General features: G+C 37.2%; 1 protein-coding gene across 7 annotated transcripts; it reads left to right on the top strand.

Moving 5' to 3' along the window:
- The first annotated feature begins 95 nt into the window (after positions 1–95).
- LOC117206994 lies at positions 96–15,106 on the top strand. Of its 7 annotated transcripts, none has more exons than XM_033446765.1 (4): positions 99–303; positions 6,861–6,905; positions 7,701–7,934; positions 10,120–15,106. In XM_033446765.1, the coding sequence occupies exons 1-4, from the start codon at positions 159–161 to the stop codon at positions 14,211–14,213; spliced, it is 4,518 nt and encodes a 1,505-aa protein (XP_033302656.1). In that variant the 5' UTR covers positions 99–158; the 3' UTR covers positions 14,214–15,106. The 7 variants fall into 7 exon arrangements, with proteins under 7 accessions (XP_033302657.1, XP_033302656.1, XP_033302662.1 ...); XM_033446771.1 differs by having other exon boundaries at positions 200–303; positions 6,861–7,029; XM_033446767.1 differs by lacking the exon at positions 99–303 and adding an exon at positions 3,905–4,026.
- Positions 15,107–15,910: the final 804 nt, after the last annotated feature.

The following is a 15,910-nucleotide window of genomic DNA, read 5'->3' on the forward strand; positions in this document are numbered from 1 at the left end:
GCGAGGTATGCGTCCAGGCTGGTCCATAGTGCCGGCAATAACTCGGCTGCTATTTCAGGAGATCTAATTCGAGCCGGGTGACGGTAAGCTTTTAACAGCAGCGCTGCTAGCATCATCCACCGTCGTCGCCAGTGCCACCACCACCACCACCACCACCTATGGCACCTCCACCACCACCACCACCGCCAAAGACGACGATAACCACCGGAACGAAGAGTCTGGTGGCAGAGAGGCTGGTGCTCGCGCAGTCTCCCGTGCGCGCAGTTCCTCAATACACCGACACTGTTCCTCTGATCCTTCAAGGTAAATCATATATTTCATCGTTTTTTAATTAAATCGCATCGATTAAGCTATGGTTACGGTGGGGTGTTCCGATGAACTGTAGTTTCGATGGACATGTCAGAAAACTGAAATTCAGAATGTCTCGTATAACGCGCGTAACATATTTGGAGAGGATTTCTAGTCACTCGATACATACAAACCATGTGTCGCTTTTTCGAATAAGATTTTAACGTTTTGCGGCTCGTGAAAGTATTTGGATACACCAGAGCAATGAAATAGCAATTTAGAATGTTTAGGATAACTCATAATATATTTAGAAAAGGTTTTTAATAGCCTGGTGCATATGAACCACGTGTTGTTTTCTGAAATAAGATTTTTACAAACGCTCATAGTTATCGTAGAAAACTTTCATGTATATGTACCTGACTAGAAAAACTGCGCATCATTGTGTTTATTATAGCATTTACACGTTAATTAGTTAGGTGCAAGCATACTTAACAACACTTACATGTGATCGCAAAAGTTTGATACCATGAAAATGAAACGTAGAACTTGATGAAAAATTGCTTTATTAGGAGACACAATTTTTTTGTAACCACTGTATATTTAGTGCAAATGAATTATTCGTTATATTAATAAGCCCGAATATTCAAAGGGAACATCACTTAACGCTTATTATACATATATTTAATATGGCTATTCATAGTGTATACTGATTTTTTTACTAAATATATGCTTATAATAAATATCTTGTAACTTATATATATATATATGTACAGTTTCAGATTGATTTCAATTTTATAATCACGATAGTCGTGTGTCATTACAGTGTCAATGAAATTTCAAAATGTGTTACGTAACATACATAACATATACATGAAAGTTTCCTGTGGTCAGTGTTCAGATACTTTTAGCGGCTACTGTATGCATATGCAATGATTTTTACGAATGTATGCATTCCGGCCTTCGAACGTTTCATTTGTCAGAACACGCGTTTATTGTAACTATAGCCTTATTCGCTCTTCGTCGTCGATCTTCTTAAACCGTCAAGCTTCCTTCCCTCTATTTACTCGCTGTTAGGGAATGAAGTATTAAGAATAAATAATAGTTGGTTGTAAAAGAGAATCGTAAAACGAAGATGAGCAGGAAGACAGGGAATTTGAATAGAGAATTCGTGTTTGAAAAACAGAGTTTTAACGCGAACGAAGAACTGCCAAGAGAGACTCGTCATAGCATTGATAATGATTAAGTTGTGCTACAACGATCGAAGATTGTTGGACGTATGCCCCTTAAGTTGACTCGATTCATGTACGTCGCCAAAATCGGCCAGCTTTCAAGCAACAAACTGCTCGCTTGGCAGACGTCCACGAGGAACGTGTGGACCGCGATCGCCTCGAATTTGATCGCCTGGTATCTCGCGCGTTTTGGAACAGAAGGTCGTAAGACGCATATTTTGCATAAATGTAAAATCGTTCGCTAAAGCTCAACGAAGACCAATCAAGCTTTCTTGAGGTGGACATTAAAAAATTATTTATTTCGAGTGGCTGAAATTCAGTGGCTTTCTAATCTCTAGGATCTTGATACTCTCTTACCAACGAATAGCAGTTGTTTCGATGAACTTATAATAGATGCAGGCGATATAGCGAATGTATGAATCATAAAATCGCTTAGTAATTAAAGTTTACAACTCTCGACGACTGTGACAATTAATTCGAGACATAATAGGTTTCATAAGCAGCTTGATGTTAACTCACAATCAATTCTTTCTTTGCGGTATATCTAAGAGAAATGAAACCTAAGTGGAAATTTGTTAGATGTCATAATGATTATGCTACACTTTCGATATTTTCTGTATTTCTGTATGTCTGTGCGTCTTTTAATTTTCCACGAACGCGTCAATCATCCGCAATCTATTTATCATACCGCAATGTTACTTCGTTTTCTTTTATTTAAAAGAATACTAAGCGAATCCTTGGAATTTCTTTTCGTAATAACATTAAAAAGATTCGACAATATATTTCAATTAATCGAAGAAAAAATGATAAACGATAGATACTTTCGCTAACGCGACAAACCACAGAAAAACCTTTAATGGGTTTAACTATGTTTTATGACCTTACTGCATCGTCTATTATACCTTTCTACGTTAATAAATGAAACAGACATGAATTAAGTAGGAAAATATTTTGAAAAAAACTGAAGGCAAGGAGACGTCTACCACGGTGAAACTTCTCAGAACTATTTATAAAGCACACGGCCTCGTGGTAGAACGCGGTTGCCTATCATGGTCGTCCCGCGTGCAAAGCAAACTGACCGGAACTTTCGCCCGCTTTCTCACCCTCGATCTTGCAGAGGCTTTGCAAACTTGATCTTTGCATAAGTAAATGATGTGCGTTTCGTAGATGATAGAGGATTCTTGCTGAGTAACGTCTCGCTTTAAGAGTCATTGACACGACCTTTTTTCTGGGCTTCTGCTGTTAGGAACGTATTTATGAATGTACGTATGGACGTATTAAAATGCTGAAAGCTGGACGAGACGAATGGCAAGTTCTACGTAAGTAGGTTTTTCGTTACCTGAAAAGTTTGTTGTCTTCTGTAAATAGATAATATACTTTTCTTATGGCAAGAAGATTGGCAATTTATACGAAGAAGGATTTAAGTTTGTTTGATTTAATATCCTAGTCTAGTTTGCTTTTAATCGATCGTTCTAAGTATTAGACTTATTGTTAGACGGTTAGTTGATTTTTATGGATAAGAAGCTTTCTTTGCAAGAAAATGAACATTTAACAATCCATAAACAGGTTTTAAGGTTTCGTTAATATTCCAATTTATTTTAATATTCGTGGTACTTTCTAAATATTAAAGTTACGATATCGGCTCTTCCGAATAGGAAGTGCATTACACTGTTTAATCTATAATAAATAACATCGTGGTGTTAGATTTTCTTAGATTTTCCCTGATGTATCCTTTTATAGTGCACAATTATTGAAAGTCGACGTTTGTGCGTAGGTTTCTTGTTATTGGCAAAATTAGCCTTCGGTGGTTGGATATTACCCAAAAATTCATTATACTCGATGGATATTTCTTAAATGCTTGAAACGAATATTTTGCAGTTTCTCAATCTCTTATCTAAAAATTGAATCCTCCATTATTATCATTACTACTTATTCTTCTTATCATATTAATTTTATCATATTAATTATCACGTTAATATTATTATTTCTACTTGTTTTTTCTTTTATCATAGCTATCCACAATTATACGCAATTGCAATGGGCTTTCACAAAGTCTATAGTTAGAAATTTGTCATACGAAACAACGATAGGTACAGAAAACACAGAAACTTGCACGTTCCTTAAAATACTCTTTATGATCACGTTGTGTGAACGTTTAGTGTTCGTTCTCTGTCCCTTTGTTGCTATTCTAAGGTATCAACACGAGCATCTTTTCCGAGTAACTAAAAAACACTTCTCAAGAGATTGGAATAATGCCGGAAACACGTTTAGGAATAACACGCGGTTTTGCAGCTTTTGCGTTGATTTCTCAGCGAAAGAAGTGAATGAGTAAACGCTTTTGGATTGCGCAACGTTCACGGAAACGTTTATTATAGTACACAAAGCAACAACTGTGTTTGTTTAACTCTATTTCCAAAAGATTCGCAGTCAACAGTGATACGAGCATAACCGAAGACCGAAACACTTTTATTACCATCGATTAAAGAATTCTTAAGCATCCTGATACAGTGTACGTATCGTTTCTCGTTGCTGCATTTTTATAAATATTAATTTCTATTTGTAAATTTCGACTTGTTTTATTCATTTCTATTTATGTTTATTTATTTTTCGCCTTATTTATAATTCGCTCGTTCTCTTCCATTCTATAAGATATTTTATTACGTCAACATTTTTCGAACGATATACAGCGAATAATAGTCGAACGTATGTTCGTAATACGAGCCTCTCAAAATCCAAAGTAATCAATTTCACTTTTTGTAAATTTCTCGATATTATTAATAGATAATATAATTAATGTTCGATTCTCGAGAAACCAGTGATCTCCTTCCATAAGTTTATTCATCGCAAGGATATGACACGAATAATAATAAATGCGAAACATTAACGTCATACCTCTATACCTTTTAATTTGCGTAACTAACCAGCGCCACTTCTGAATAGTTGGTATAAGTGAAACAATTAATTGAAACTAATTCAGCGCAAGGTTTAAACTTCGAATGCTATGAAACTATTTCGTGCGGCATTAAACGAGACGAAAAACGTTCTAGAAACGATCGAGACAGCGGAATAATTTACGAATCACGATTCCAAATATGTAATCGGTATACTGTATCGGGAGCATAGCTTGCATAGAATCGGCCGCAGAGGACTTCCTAATTTCCGTATTCGCGAAAACGGGTCAAAGCTATTTTCGCGCGAGGCCTGTCGTGTTCGAAACAGCCGCCAACGCTTCTCTGCCATCGAGAAATGCACCAGACTAGACCTAGAGTCGTTCATTTAACGTTCTCGACCTGGACGCGATCGCATGCGGTTCATTTTCGCGGAAACGCTGGATCGGGAATCCTGAAAACGCGCCGGTTACTATACTCACGTCCAATGAAAGTGGCTCAATGTCGCGGTTAAATAAGAACTGAGAGACGAAAAGTGACGAATTCCTCGTCTTTTTTCTTTCTTTTATCGTGAAATAATCGGAGAAGAATAAGGTGATTACAGAAACTTTTTGTGACAAAGGTAGATTAACATTGTGAAATTGGGACAGAAGAATGTGAAAATTGTTGCTTTGAAAAAATTGTTCGAGCAAAAGTATGGGATAATATTGTGACTAACTGGAAATCGACAGGAAAGAGGTATTAATTTTCACGTGGAGAAGAAAAAGGTAATTAGGGAAATTTTCTTTAGCAGAAGTAGGTTGATATCGCGAAAATGGGACAGAAGAATAAGGAAACTTTTGTTTTTGAAAAATTTGTTCGAACAAAAATATGGGATAATATTGTGACTAACTGGAAATCGACAGGAAAGAGGTATTAATTTTCACGTGGAGAAGAGAAAGGTAATTAGGGAAATTTTCTTTAGCAGAAGTAGGTTGATATCGTGAAAATGGGACAGAAGAATAAGGAAACTTTTGTTTTTGAAAAATTTGTTCGAGCAAAAATATGGGATAATATTGTGACTAACTGGAAATCGACAGGAAAGAGGTATTAATTTTCACGTGGAGAAGAAAAAGGTAATTAGGGAAATTTTCTTTAGCAAAAGTAGGTTGATATCGCGAAAATGGGACAGAAGAATAAGGAAACTTTTGTTTTTGAAAAATTTGTTCGAGCAAAAATATGGGATAATATTGCGACTAACTGGAAATCGACAGGAAAGAGGTATTAATTTTCACGTGGAGAAGAAAAAGGTAATTAGGGAAATTTTCTTTAGCAGAAGTAGGTCGATATCGTGAAAATGGGACAGAAGAATAAGGAAACTCTTATTTTTGAAAAATTTGTTTGAGCAAAGATATAGGACAATATCGTGATTAATTAGGCATTGAAGAAGAAAAGATGAAAATTTCTGTTTTTAATGTGGAGAATTTGGAGAAGAACGAGATAATTGCGAAAGAGTATTAAAGTAAAAATAGATTACTTCGTTCGATATTGTGAAATTGGGACAGGAAACGTCGAAATTTCTGCTTTTGAATAGGGTTTGAGAGAGGAAAAGTGAACATTCGTTCTGCTTGAACGTAATTTAAATGTTGAAGAAGAACAAGGTAATTAGAAATTACGTATTTAGGTAAACTAGATTGATATCGAATAGGATTTGAAACAAGAATAAAGTGAAAATTTCTGTCTTTATCTTGGAAAAGTTAGAGCGGAACGAGGTAATGGGGGAATTAGGCAAAAATAGATTAAGATCATAATTGAATAGTGCGATTGGTAAAGAAAAGAAGAAAATTTCTTTTATTCGCGTGGAGAAGTTCGAAAGTAAATAACTAATAAAACACAAGCAAAAGAAATTGATTAAAGTAGAAATAAATTAATATCGTAGTTGAATAAAAATTTCAAGAGCAAAAGTGAACAGCATTCTGTTCTAATGCGAGAAAGTTCGAACGGAGCTAATAACAAAATTCGAAACAATAAATCACTATTATTTTTAGAATTCGGATAAAGATCAAGAAACAAGACAAGATAAATTGAGATTTTAGTTGAATGAAAAAGTTTCAACAGAGAAATAAAGAAAGATTTTTTTCTAATATGAGAAAGTTGAAACAGAACTAACAAACAAAGGAAACTAAGGACAGATTGTTATTGCAATTAAATAAAGATAAAAAAATAATATTTAACCGAAAAAATACTTCAAATCGATAACAGAATAAACGTGAAATAGCAAATAAAAAGCAATATACAAATCTTTTTGTAATATGTAACAGATGTAAAATGAACGTTATAAAAAGAAAAAGAAATGAAGAATCATACTGTTCGTTCGAGTTGGTTTGTTATTTCATCGATTTATTTTTACTACGCTTGTAATACCTTACGAATATCGACAGCTCGCTTGAAGAACGATGTTTGCTTTGGGTTCCAGGCAGCCAGTCGAAGATCCAGAGGATCAAAATGTCGGAGGCGGAAGGTGAGGTCTTCTTTACGAGCTGGCGTCACGATCTTCTTTGAATATCTTTGGCCTACGATTATTCGAGTATCGTATGATAGATAATGAACGAGCGAAATTGGTCTACGTTAACTCAGGGAAAAATGTACGATGATCGCGGCTTCTGAATAAATACGATAGGGCGTACGATTGTCTGCAAAACGTAACATCATTAACGAAACGTTACTTCTTCTCTTTTCTCTCATCTTTCAATCCTGACATTCTTTTTTCAATTCATCACATTGAACTATCGAAGGACATTCTTTGCACGTGACTGACTACTAAAAAAGGAAGGATTAAAAAACCGAAAGAAAGAAAATAAAATGAAGTACGTACATCTTTCTGCGATGTAACCATTGCTGTGTTTTCTGCTACGTTAACCCTTTAACAGTGTAGCCTCAAAAAGGTTCGAGAGAATCATCGAATACAATACCACATTTATAATATATTAGTAATCTGTCGTTATTTAAAGCTGCAAAAAGTATTAGCACATTATTGTGTCTATTATAACATTCAGGTTCAGGTTTATTAAATTTCATATTATTTGCCAGTACTTTCGTGTAACTACAAAAATTTGACTGCTTAAGAACAAAATGTAGAGCCTAATGAAAAAAAAAATGAACTCTTTACTGGAAAATAAAACCATGTGCCAATACTTTTTTGTAACCACTATATCTTGATACAAATGAAAGGTGTGCAGATCCATTGTTGATAAAAAAAACTGCTTCATTCTCTTCATCCGACACGTTCCATTTTAATGCCATTAAATTTTTCCAGATATTCAAAACGTCGTGGAGAACCATAATCTCCAGAACATCGTCGAGGGAGAAAGTGGAAAATCAAATACCGTGGAATATTTAGACACCTGTGAGGATATCCCAAAGGAAACCGTAAAAGAATATCCAGAAGAGACCAAGGAGGAATTATTCAAAGAGGAAAAAGAGAAGGAGACGTACGTGGAGAACGAGAGGAAATCGATGGAAATAGAGAAGAAAGAGGCCGCACAACCAGGTTCGTGACGCACGGTAATTCGAGGATAGATGGATCACCTGTTTCGAATCGAACGAATCTAGCTCAACGCATTCCGTGGTTGTTAGTTGCGTGCGAAATGAAACGCGAAGCAATTTCAAGGATTGTTAAATCCTTGTGTTTTAGTCTGTTATCTTCTGACTAAACAATCACCTAACTTCGATTTAACAGACCTATATAATTGTTATTTTCTATCGATCTTTATGGTATAAAGAGCACTATGCTATGACCTGGATAAATTAGGCTAACTCTACTGGAAAAATTCGTGACTTTGTTTCACCACTTAATGCACATGCCTCTGATATATGTGGATCTATGTGTGATAGATTGTTTTTAGTCTATCGATTATTTTATTCGCTCATTTTCACGAACTTAAGGTATCTTATACTAAGATATTTTAATATGTATAATATAAGAGATATATTATACATTTATTTTCTGTGTTCCAGTGTCAATTGGCTATTATAAAGTGTCAGTTAATTATTATAAAAAATTCGTAAATCGAAGAAAGATTTATACGTTAAGGAGCTAAATGTTGTTTAATATAAATTAAATGCACTAGCTTTTTATAGCAATCCGAACACTTTGATTTTTAAGCTCTTTCAGATTAATCTAAATGTATGAATTCAAGAAACTTGAAATATCTTGATCAATGTAACCTGGTATTTACTTGACTTGATTCTCAAGTTTTTACACTCGTTCGCGTTCAACCAGTTGCTTATTTCTTGAACGAAGTAGTACGTGAATTTTACTAAACTGTAAAAGTTAATAAGAAATTAACAATTAAAAGTAGTATTTCTTATCTTCTTATAGAATTTAGAATATAAATGAAAATTTTCGTGTCAGGAACTATGATAAAAGGAATGAAATTATTGCAGTTTGATTTATCTATAATCTAGTAATTATAAATTAGATCTTGTCAAAAATAAACAGTTGTCCATTTACTTTTGAATAGTACCGTACATTTCATGCAAACTAGAATCGCTGTTATTTTAATTATGTCAATCACTGTACCATGGACACAATTAGAATCTACAAGAAGAATTTACAACTTCAAAATGAAACAGCACAGAATAGAAATGTAAAAAGTCCTCTTATCAAAACGAAGATATAATTCTACTTTCTTAGTTATCGGTTAAGAAGAATCTCAACCAATCCCAACGTTATCTATAAAATTGGTGTAATAACGAAGAGGTTGATCCATCTGGCTCCTTACCAAAGAAGCTAACCACCAATAAGACCCATAAGTAAAAACCTACTCTCCTTACATATATCTACAATATCGTCTTCGTATCAACTTTTACAAATCAACCCAAAGAAACGTCTTCTTTTTAAAGAAGAAAAACGTGAAAAGGAACGAATGATGGAGTATCGAACTGGTTTGAATTTCGAATTAGCTGCTCATATGGGGCCGATCTCTCGTCTCGCTGCGCGGCGTCGTTCGCGATTCGTCAGGGCTCTCTCTCCTCCGGTGGGCAGCTCCGCGAGGCGTTGAACGAGCGACCGAAAATAAATCCCCGCGGAGAATCCCGTGGCTTTTAAATAAAGCGAGCGCGACTGCCGGTCAAGCTAAGCGGCTCCTCCTCGCGAAAACGCGTTTCACGCGTTCCTTTTGCGTCTCGAGCCAACACACACCGACTTATTCTACTTCCACACGACTCTTGATTCTCTCTGGTCTCGCTAGAAAAATCAACAAATAAGAAATATCAAATACCCTTTCTAGTGTGACCAAAAAAAAAAAAAAAAAAAAAATCATAGTAACGAAAGACAACGTACGTAAAAGGTATAACAGAAAAATAAAAAGGTATCAGAGACGAGAGAGGTAGATATCCCTTCGTGTATCGTACTTCCTCGTGTACCTTTAAAACCAGTTAACATCTCTAAACGATAGAAAAGATTCAAAGATGAAAAAAGTACATCTCCTCTCGTCTTTCGTGCTTCCTTGTGTATCGTCAAATAAACGTAGAATATAAAAAGGACACGAAGATGAGAAAAATAGATCTTCCTTCGTATACTGTCAAAAAAAAAAAAAAAAAAAAAAAAAGGGAATCAAAGATGAGAAAAATAGATCCTTCGTGTATCGTGCTTCCTCGTGTGCCGTCTCTGCGCTGTGTGTCCTCAGGTCGTCTCTGGGTTCAACCCTCGTCTCGTGTCGTTTCTTTTTCAGCGAGTTCGAGCACCGTGGACAACGACGAGAAAATCAAACGAGAGGAAACCTCGACAAGAAAAGAAGGGACTGTGACAGGTACCATCGATGGACGAAACGAGAACCAGCCAGTCGGTGAGTGGAATTCATTGCCGCTACTGGTAGAACGTCTACGCGCGGCTCTCGAGCTCACCCTAGGGGGTCGCCGCGAGGACGAACCACCAGCGCTTCCCGAAGACTCTGGCGTCGACTCCGAAGAGGACTTCCGGATTCGTACTTCCATGGAACAAGTTCTGGGCAACTGCAAGGAACCAGAATTGAAGAAAGACTTGAAATTCCTCGAAGATTTGTTACTATCGGATATACAGACCGCTTTGTCCCGTCTTCGAGAGACTTTAGAGAAAATCGACGTGAATGCGCTGGCGAAACACGGCGCAGCTTCTGATCCTACGAGTAAATTGCAGTTATTAAGGTTGGTATCTAGTTTGTTGTCTAGACTACAGATGCCTGAGGAGACCACGGTGAAGATTCCTGTGCTTCCTTCGACGTCTTTGAGCAGGAGACGAAGAGGAACGAGACACACTATCGGTGTTTCTACGGAAGAATTGGCGAAAGCTAGGAAGTGGTTAGAAGAGGAGAGAAATAGTCTCCCTTTGGGAGAGATTTCGCCTGTTATAAAGGAACAGAAGGAGCAGAATATATCTACAGTTAGTGCGATTGACAGAAAGCCGGAAGAAGTTCGCGATAAATGCACGAAAGACGCGATAAATCAAAGACAGTTACTAGAGGATAAGAATAAAGAAATTAGGGACAACAATTGTGTGTGTCGTGGGATTCAACAGGTGGATGCAGCTGATACTAAGACTGTTGGAGAGCTAAATATGTACCAGGCTCCGTATAGAGCTAACAATTATCAAGAGAAAGAGAATAACGAGAATATTATTGAAGATAGCGATGAAAGGAGTCGCGTAAGCAAATTGGCGGCTATTCTTCGGCAACGGGCTGAGTTAGCTTCAAGTAGTGGAAAATACGGGAATAGTAACAAATTTAGTGCAAAAAAGTCGAAGATCAAACGTGCGAACACTATTGATATTCCTAGTTACTTGAAGCTTCAAGCTGAGACTCTTGGGCATGAAGCTACAGGCTGTTTGTCATTAAGAAAGCCAATTAATGTCGGAGACAAATCGTTCAATTCTAGCAATGTTACCGTTCCTACTTTTCAACCTAAGACAGAAAACGATAGAAAATTCCTGGCTTTAATTACTAAAAATAACGAAACACCATCAGTTGCGCCAGTAGTTCCCTTCAAGACGTTTGGACGCACCATGGATATGTCGTCACTGACTAATGAAAACTGGAACAGTAAATTTTCCAACATTAAAACAACCTTTGATAAACCAACGATGAGCGAAGAGAAGGATAATAAACCTTCTTTAAAGTTTCGAGCTAATAAAATGTTCCCTGGACCGACTCAGGCACAAGTTTACTCTAATTCTACTCCAAATTATTCTAACTATTCTGCGCCAAATCCTCAGATAAAGATGGAGTCAACAGGTTTCAGGCATGCCCCTTCCTCTCCTTTTCGTAAAATAGAAAGACCTTCGCCAGGATCTCCATCCAAGGTTCCTCCATCCTATCATTGGTCAAAGAACGCTCCAGTACCAACAAACACGCTGAAAGAAAAAGCTAGAATGATGTTTGATAAGGAAACAACGCAACAATCTCCGAAATTTTCTAGAGCCAATGTAGAGAAACCTAGTTTTCCTCGACCACCGTGGATAGAACACGAGAAAAACGAGAACAGAGCTAATAACACGGTTACAGAGAACGGTAAACTGGATTATCGATCTTTTTGCAAACAGTTCGCGCCATTCGTTGGAAAAACTTCCATGGAAACGATAAAACTCGAAGAACAGCGCCAAAGAGAACTGGCTCAACGAGACAACGTTACTGGAGTGGTGGATGGCAAGATTTCTTTCAAAGTAGTTCCAGACAAACGTGTTCAGACTCATGAGTATCCTCCTATGGAGCATCGAGGATCTAAAGACATATTCGAAGCGATAAAAACTGGAAAAGATCGTGAGAATCGATTTGGTGAGAATAATTTTGCAGATACTACATTGAGAGGTAGTTCGTCTGTGGCCGTGCAAACTGGAATAAACGAAGAGCATCAGAACGAAGGTAGATCTTTCAGAGTGACGCCTAAAATTTCAAAAGGTCAGACCTTGGTTTGTAGTAACGCTGCTGTACAGACTTCTAACAAATTGGATAGACCAACGATATCAGTAAGTGATGTAGAAAGTGAAAAACAATGGAGACCTTTATTTTGTGAACAGTCGGACTCTGATCAGGTGTCTGAAAATCGTCAGAGATTTATTCTGGATCACAATCAGAATTATCATACTGTATCCAGTGGTTCTGAGTATAATAATCCTGTAGTGGTTCCTGGTATACGTCAGATTCCTAGTGAGCAAGGTTTCAGAGAATCCTTGCCTTTTCAAGAAACGCAGAATTATGAGAAACAATTATCTGGAAATCCTGTGAATAGTTACGAGTCTGAAGATAACCAAAAATATTCTTCCGCTTTGGTTCCTTCTGTTTTGTTTAATGGTAACAATCCATCTGACGAAATATCAAATGCAACAGAAGAAAAGGAGGATCTTCAGAAGACACCAGATTGGCCTATAGAAAGTTCGACTTTTCCGGATGATGAAAATATTCAAAATCAAGATATCAGCCCAGATATTGGAGTGGTTACAAGGTACACGTGTGCTATTGCAACGGTTGCATCGTCCGTGGATAGTCCTGAACCTCGATCAGAAGAAGTGGCAGTGGATTCCAGGACGTCTTCGTCACCTTCTCCTTCACAGTTTTCTTGGTCCAGGTCTAGACCACCAACTAACGAGACTATTGCTTCAGAGGATGAAATTCGTCGACATAACTTGCTGCAACAGAGCTTGGTTCGTCGCCTGCAGAATGAAATCACTTCTTTGAATGATCAACCTCATCAATCTTCTAATTTTGGACAACACCTGACTGTCAGTCAAGCTCAAACTAAATCCTCGAGTCAATCTCCTAATTTAGTTCCTCAACAGCAAAGTTGTAATCAATCAAACACTGTGTTGAATCATCAGCAACAGAGTTTTAATCAACCGAATATTGCATCCAGTTACCAGCAACAGAGTTTCGATCAATCAAATATCGCATCAAGTCATCAACAGCAAAATTACAAGCAACCAAATATTCCATTAAGTCATCAACAACCTGTAAACGTGACTCAGAATGTGCACCATCCACAATCGACTTTTAATCAAAATATTCACCATCAGCAATCGAATATAATTCAGCAGGAACAAAGATACAATCAACCAGCAAACTTCGATCGACCGACAGGTTCCCAAGGACCAAGTCGATTTAAATATCTAACACCAGTTCCTCAGAAGAAGCCAGAGCCACCTCGAGCTCGTTCACCAGGTCCAGTGACCGTGAACAGGGTGGTTGCTTTACGGGAAGCTTACGAACAGGTGCCAAACCCTCAATCGAAATCAATTCACAAGGAACGTTCTCCAGTTCCAAACGGAGCGGTGCCAATCGACTCCAGTGACGAATATTTGGTATCTTGTGCGAATAAAACCTCTAGATCTATAGTGCTCTCGAAATCAGAGTCCTGGCACCAATTGGCTCTCTCCAATCGTTATCCTCGAGCACCTAAAATAAACACACCAGCATCGACATCTTCGTTTCAAAGCTCTCATCCAAAACCACCGAAACCAAAGTCTCCATCTTCTCAGAAATTGAGGTCCAAACAATTTGAAGCGTCGTCAATGGCGGACAGCGTCAAGAAGATGGAAGATAAGATCAGACAGTATTTCGATCAACCAGGTGATCATGTAGAATCGAAAGATTCTTTGAAACACAGAAGATCTCCTAGATTTGCGTCTAAAGGGATGGTTGGACTGTCTCGTAGTCGTACTATGCCTGGTTTATCTGATGAAAAATTGTGTCTTTCGATAACCACCCCTCAACAAATGCCATTATTAAACGTGAACACCGCAGATGTTGACAAAGTGTTCGACGATCTGTTCGAGGAAGCTACGAGGACGGATAATCAGTAATAAAACTGGTTTGAATCTCTTCGTTTATTTAGCGTGACGTGTATTTGAGGAATACAGGACGTCATATTGGATCTTCTTGGATCTGCTATTTCTTGGTGCAGCTGGATGATTTGTTTTATACTAACGATTCTGGTTGTGGAAAAAATTCACGATTTCTAGTCGTCGATAATTGTAATTATCCTCCTGTCTTAGGAGAAGATCTCTAGTATCGTGTCCATATCTGAGGTACGTCTTGGACAATTATCGATCTGCTCGCGACGTTGCAGAGTGTCTTTCATAAATTAAGAAATCAAAGGGAACGAGTAGAAAAAATGGATATAAAACTGTGTGAGGAGGAACAAGTGTTAGATAACGTTGTAATATTTAATTGGCAGCGTTGCTTGTTGTGATGCGGAGAAGACATTAAGTGAAGCTTCGAAGCTACCAAAAGGAAGTTTAAGTGAAGTGACAAATAAAAATAAGAGATCTTCATATAGAAACTTAAAAAGGAAACAACAACAAAACAAAACAAAAAAAAAAAAGAAAAATTACTGAAGGCAGTGGATCTGCGTGGATTTTAACAGAGGAGATCAAGCCAACGTCGAAAGCCATACATACGTTAAAGTGAAGTGAGCATAAAAAATAATAAATATTCGTATAGAAATAAAATCAGAAAGAGGAGTTACCGAAACCAGTTGATCTATGTGCATTTCGACAGAGGAGATCAACTAACGACGAGAATTATACACAACTAATTAACAACATTATTTGTTGTGTATGACGCGACTTATAATACAGAGAAGACATTAAGTGAAGCTTCGAAGCTACCAAAAGGGAGTTCAAGTGAAGTGAAAAATAAAAATAATAAATCTTCATATAGAAACTTAAAAAAGAACAAAAAAAAAAAAAGAAAAGCAGTGGATCTGCACGAATTTGAACAGAGAAAAGATGAGCCAACGTCAAAGGTCGTTCGTCGAGGAAACAAGACTGAATGCTAAAATGATTATTGCTCGCGTGTTCAGCACGAAAAGGGGCGCGCGTTTTCTCATGGAGAAAGTTTCCTCTCTTGTTTCGCGTCGAAGAAACGCCCCATGTGCGCTTTTCACTCTTGTTTGTTTCATGTTTCATTTTTTTCTTAATTTTCTTTTCTTCTTTTCTTTTTCTTTTTTTGTTCTTCTTCTTTTAATAAGCCTCGAGTCGCGCTCTGCGCGCGAACACGTTTTGCGGACGGACGTTCAGAGTCGCTAGAAGGTCGTGCCAAAGCCCGAATAAAGCAGTGAGTCACAGCCCTTCTTTTGTTGATCCTTTTTTGACGCGCAGTAGCGTGTAGCTTGCACCAGCCGGACTGTGCACGAAGTTTGAATAGTAGCATACAGTGATGAACAAAATTGTTGGCACATAACATCCTATTTTCTATAAACTTATGTGTGAATTTGGGAAAACACGATTCTTTGCTCAACGTTCTTGTGAAATACCTTGCGTAACTATAGAACCAAAATCTTGAATACTTAAATCGTTCAGTACGAGATGGAAGGTAGAACAGGGTAAAATCTGACCAAAGTCGTGCAAAATTATAGTTAGACTTACAACAATTTCATTTTATTGTATCCTGAGCTCAATTTTTATAAAATCAAATATTCTTTTATGTCCAGTTTAATCCATTGCTTTTGCAGGAAAAAGAATAAATTGTTTCTAAATACGAAATCTGTACTTCTTTC

Source organism: Bombus bifarius, unplaced genomic scaffold (genome assembly GCF_011952205.1).
Source record: "Bombus bifarius isolate JDL3187 unplaced genomic scaffold, Bbif_JDL3187 scf7180000008014, whole genome shotgun sequence".
Taxonomy (NCBI): Eukaryota; Metazoa; Arthropoda; class Insecta; order Hymenoptera; family Apidae; genus Bombus; species Bombus bifarius.

Coding starts and splice junctions, on each gene's coding strand:
- LOC117206994 (XM_033446765.1), top strand. CDS start 159: ATGGCACCTCCACCACCACCACCACCGCCAAAGACGACGATAACCACC. Junction 304..6,860: donor TGTTCCTCTGATCCTTCAAG/GTAAATCATATA, acceptor TTTGGGTTCCAG/GCAGCCAGTCGAAGATCCAG. Junction 7,935..10,119: donor GAAAGAGGCCGCACAACCAG/GTTCGTGACGCA, acceptor TTTCTTTTTCAG/CGAGTTCGAGCACCGTGGAC.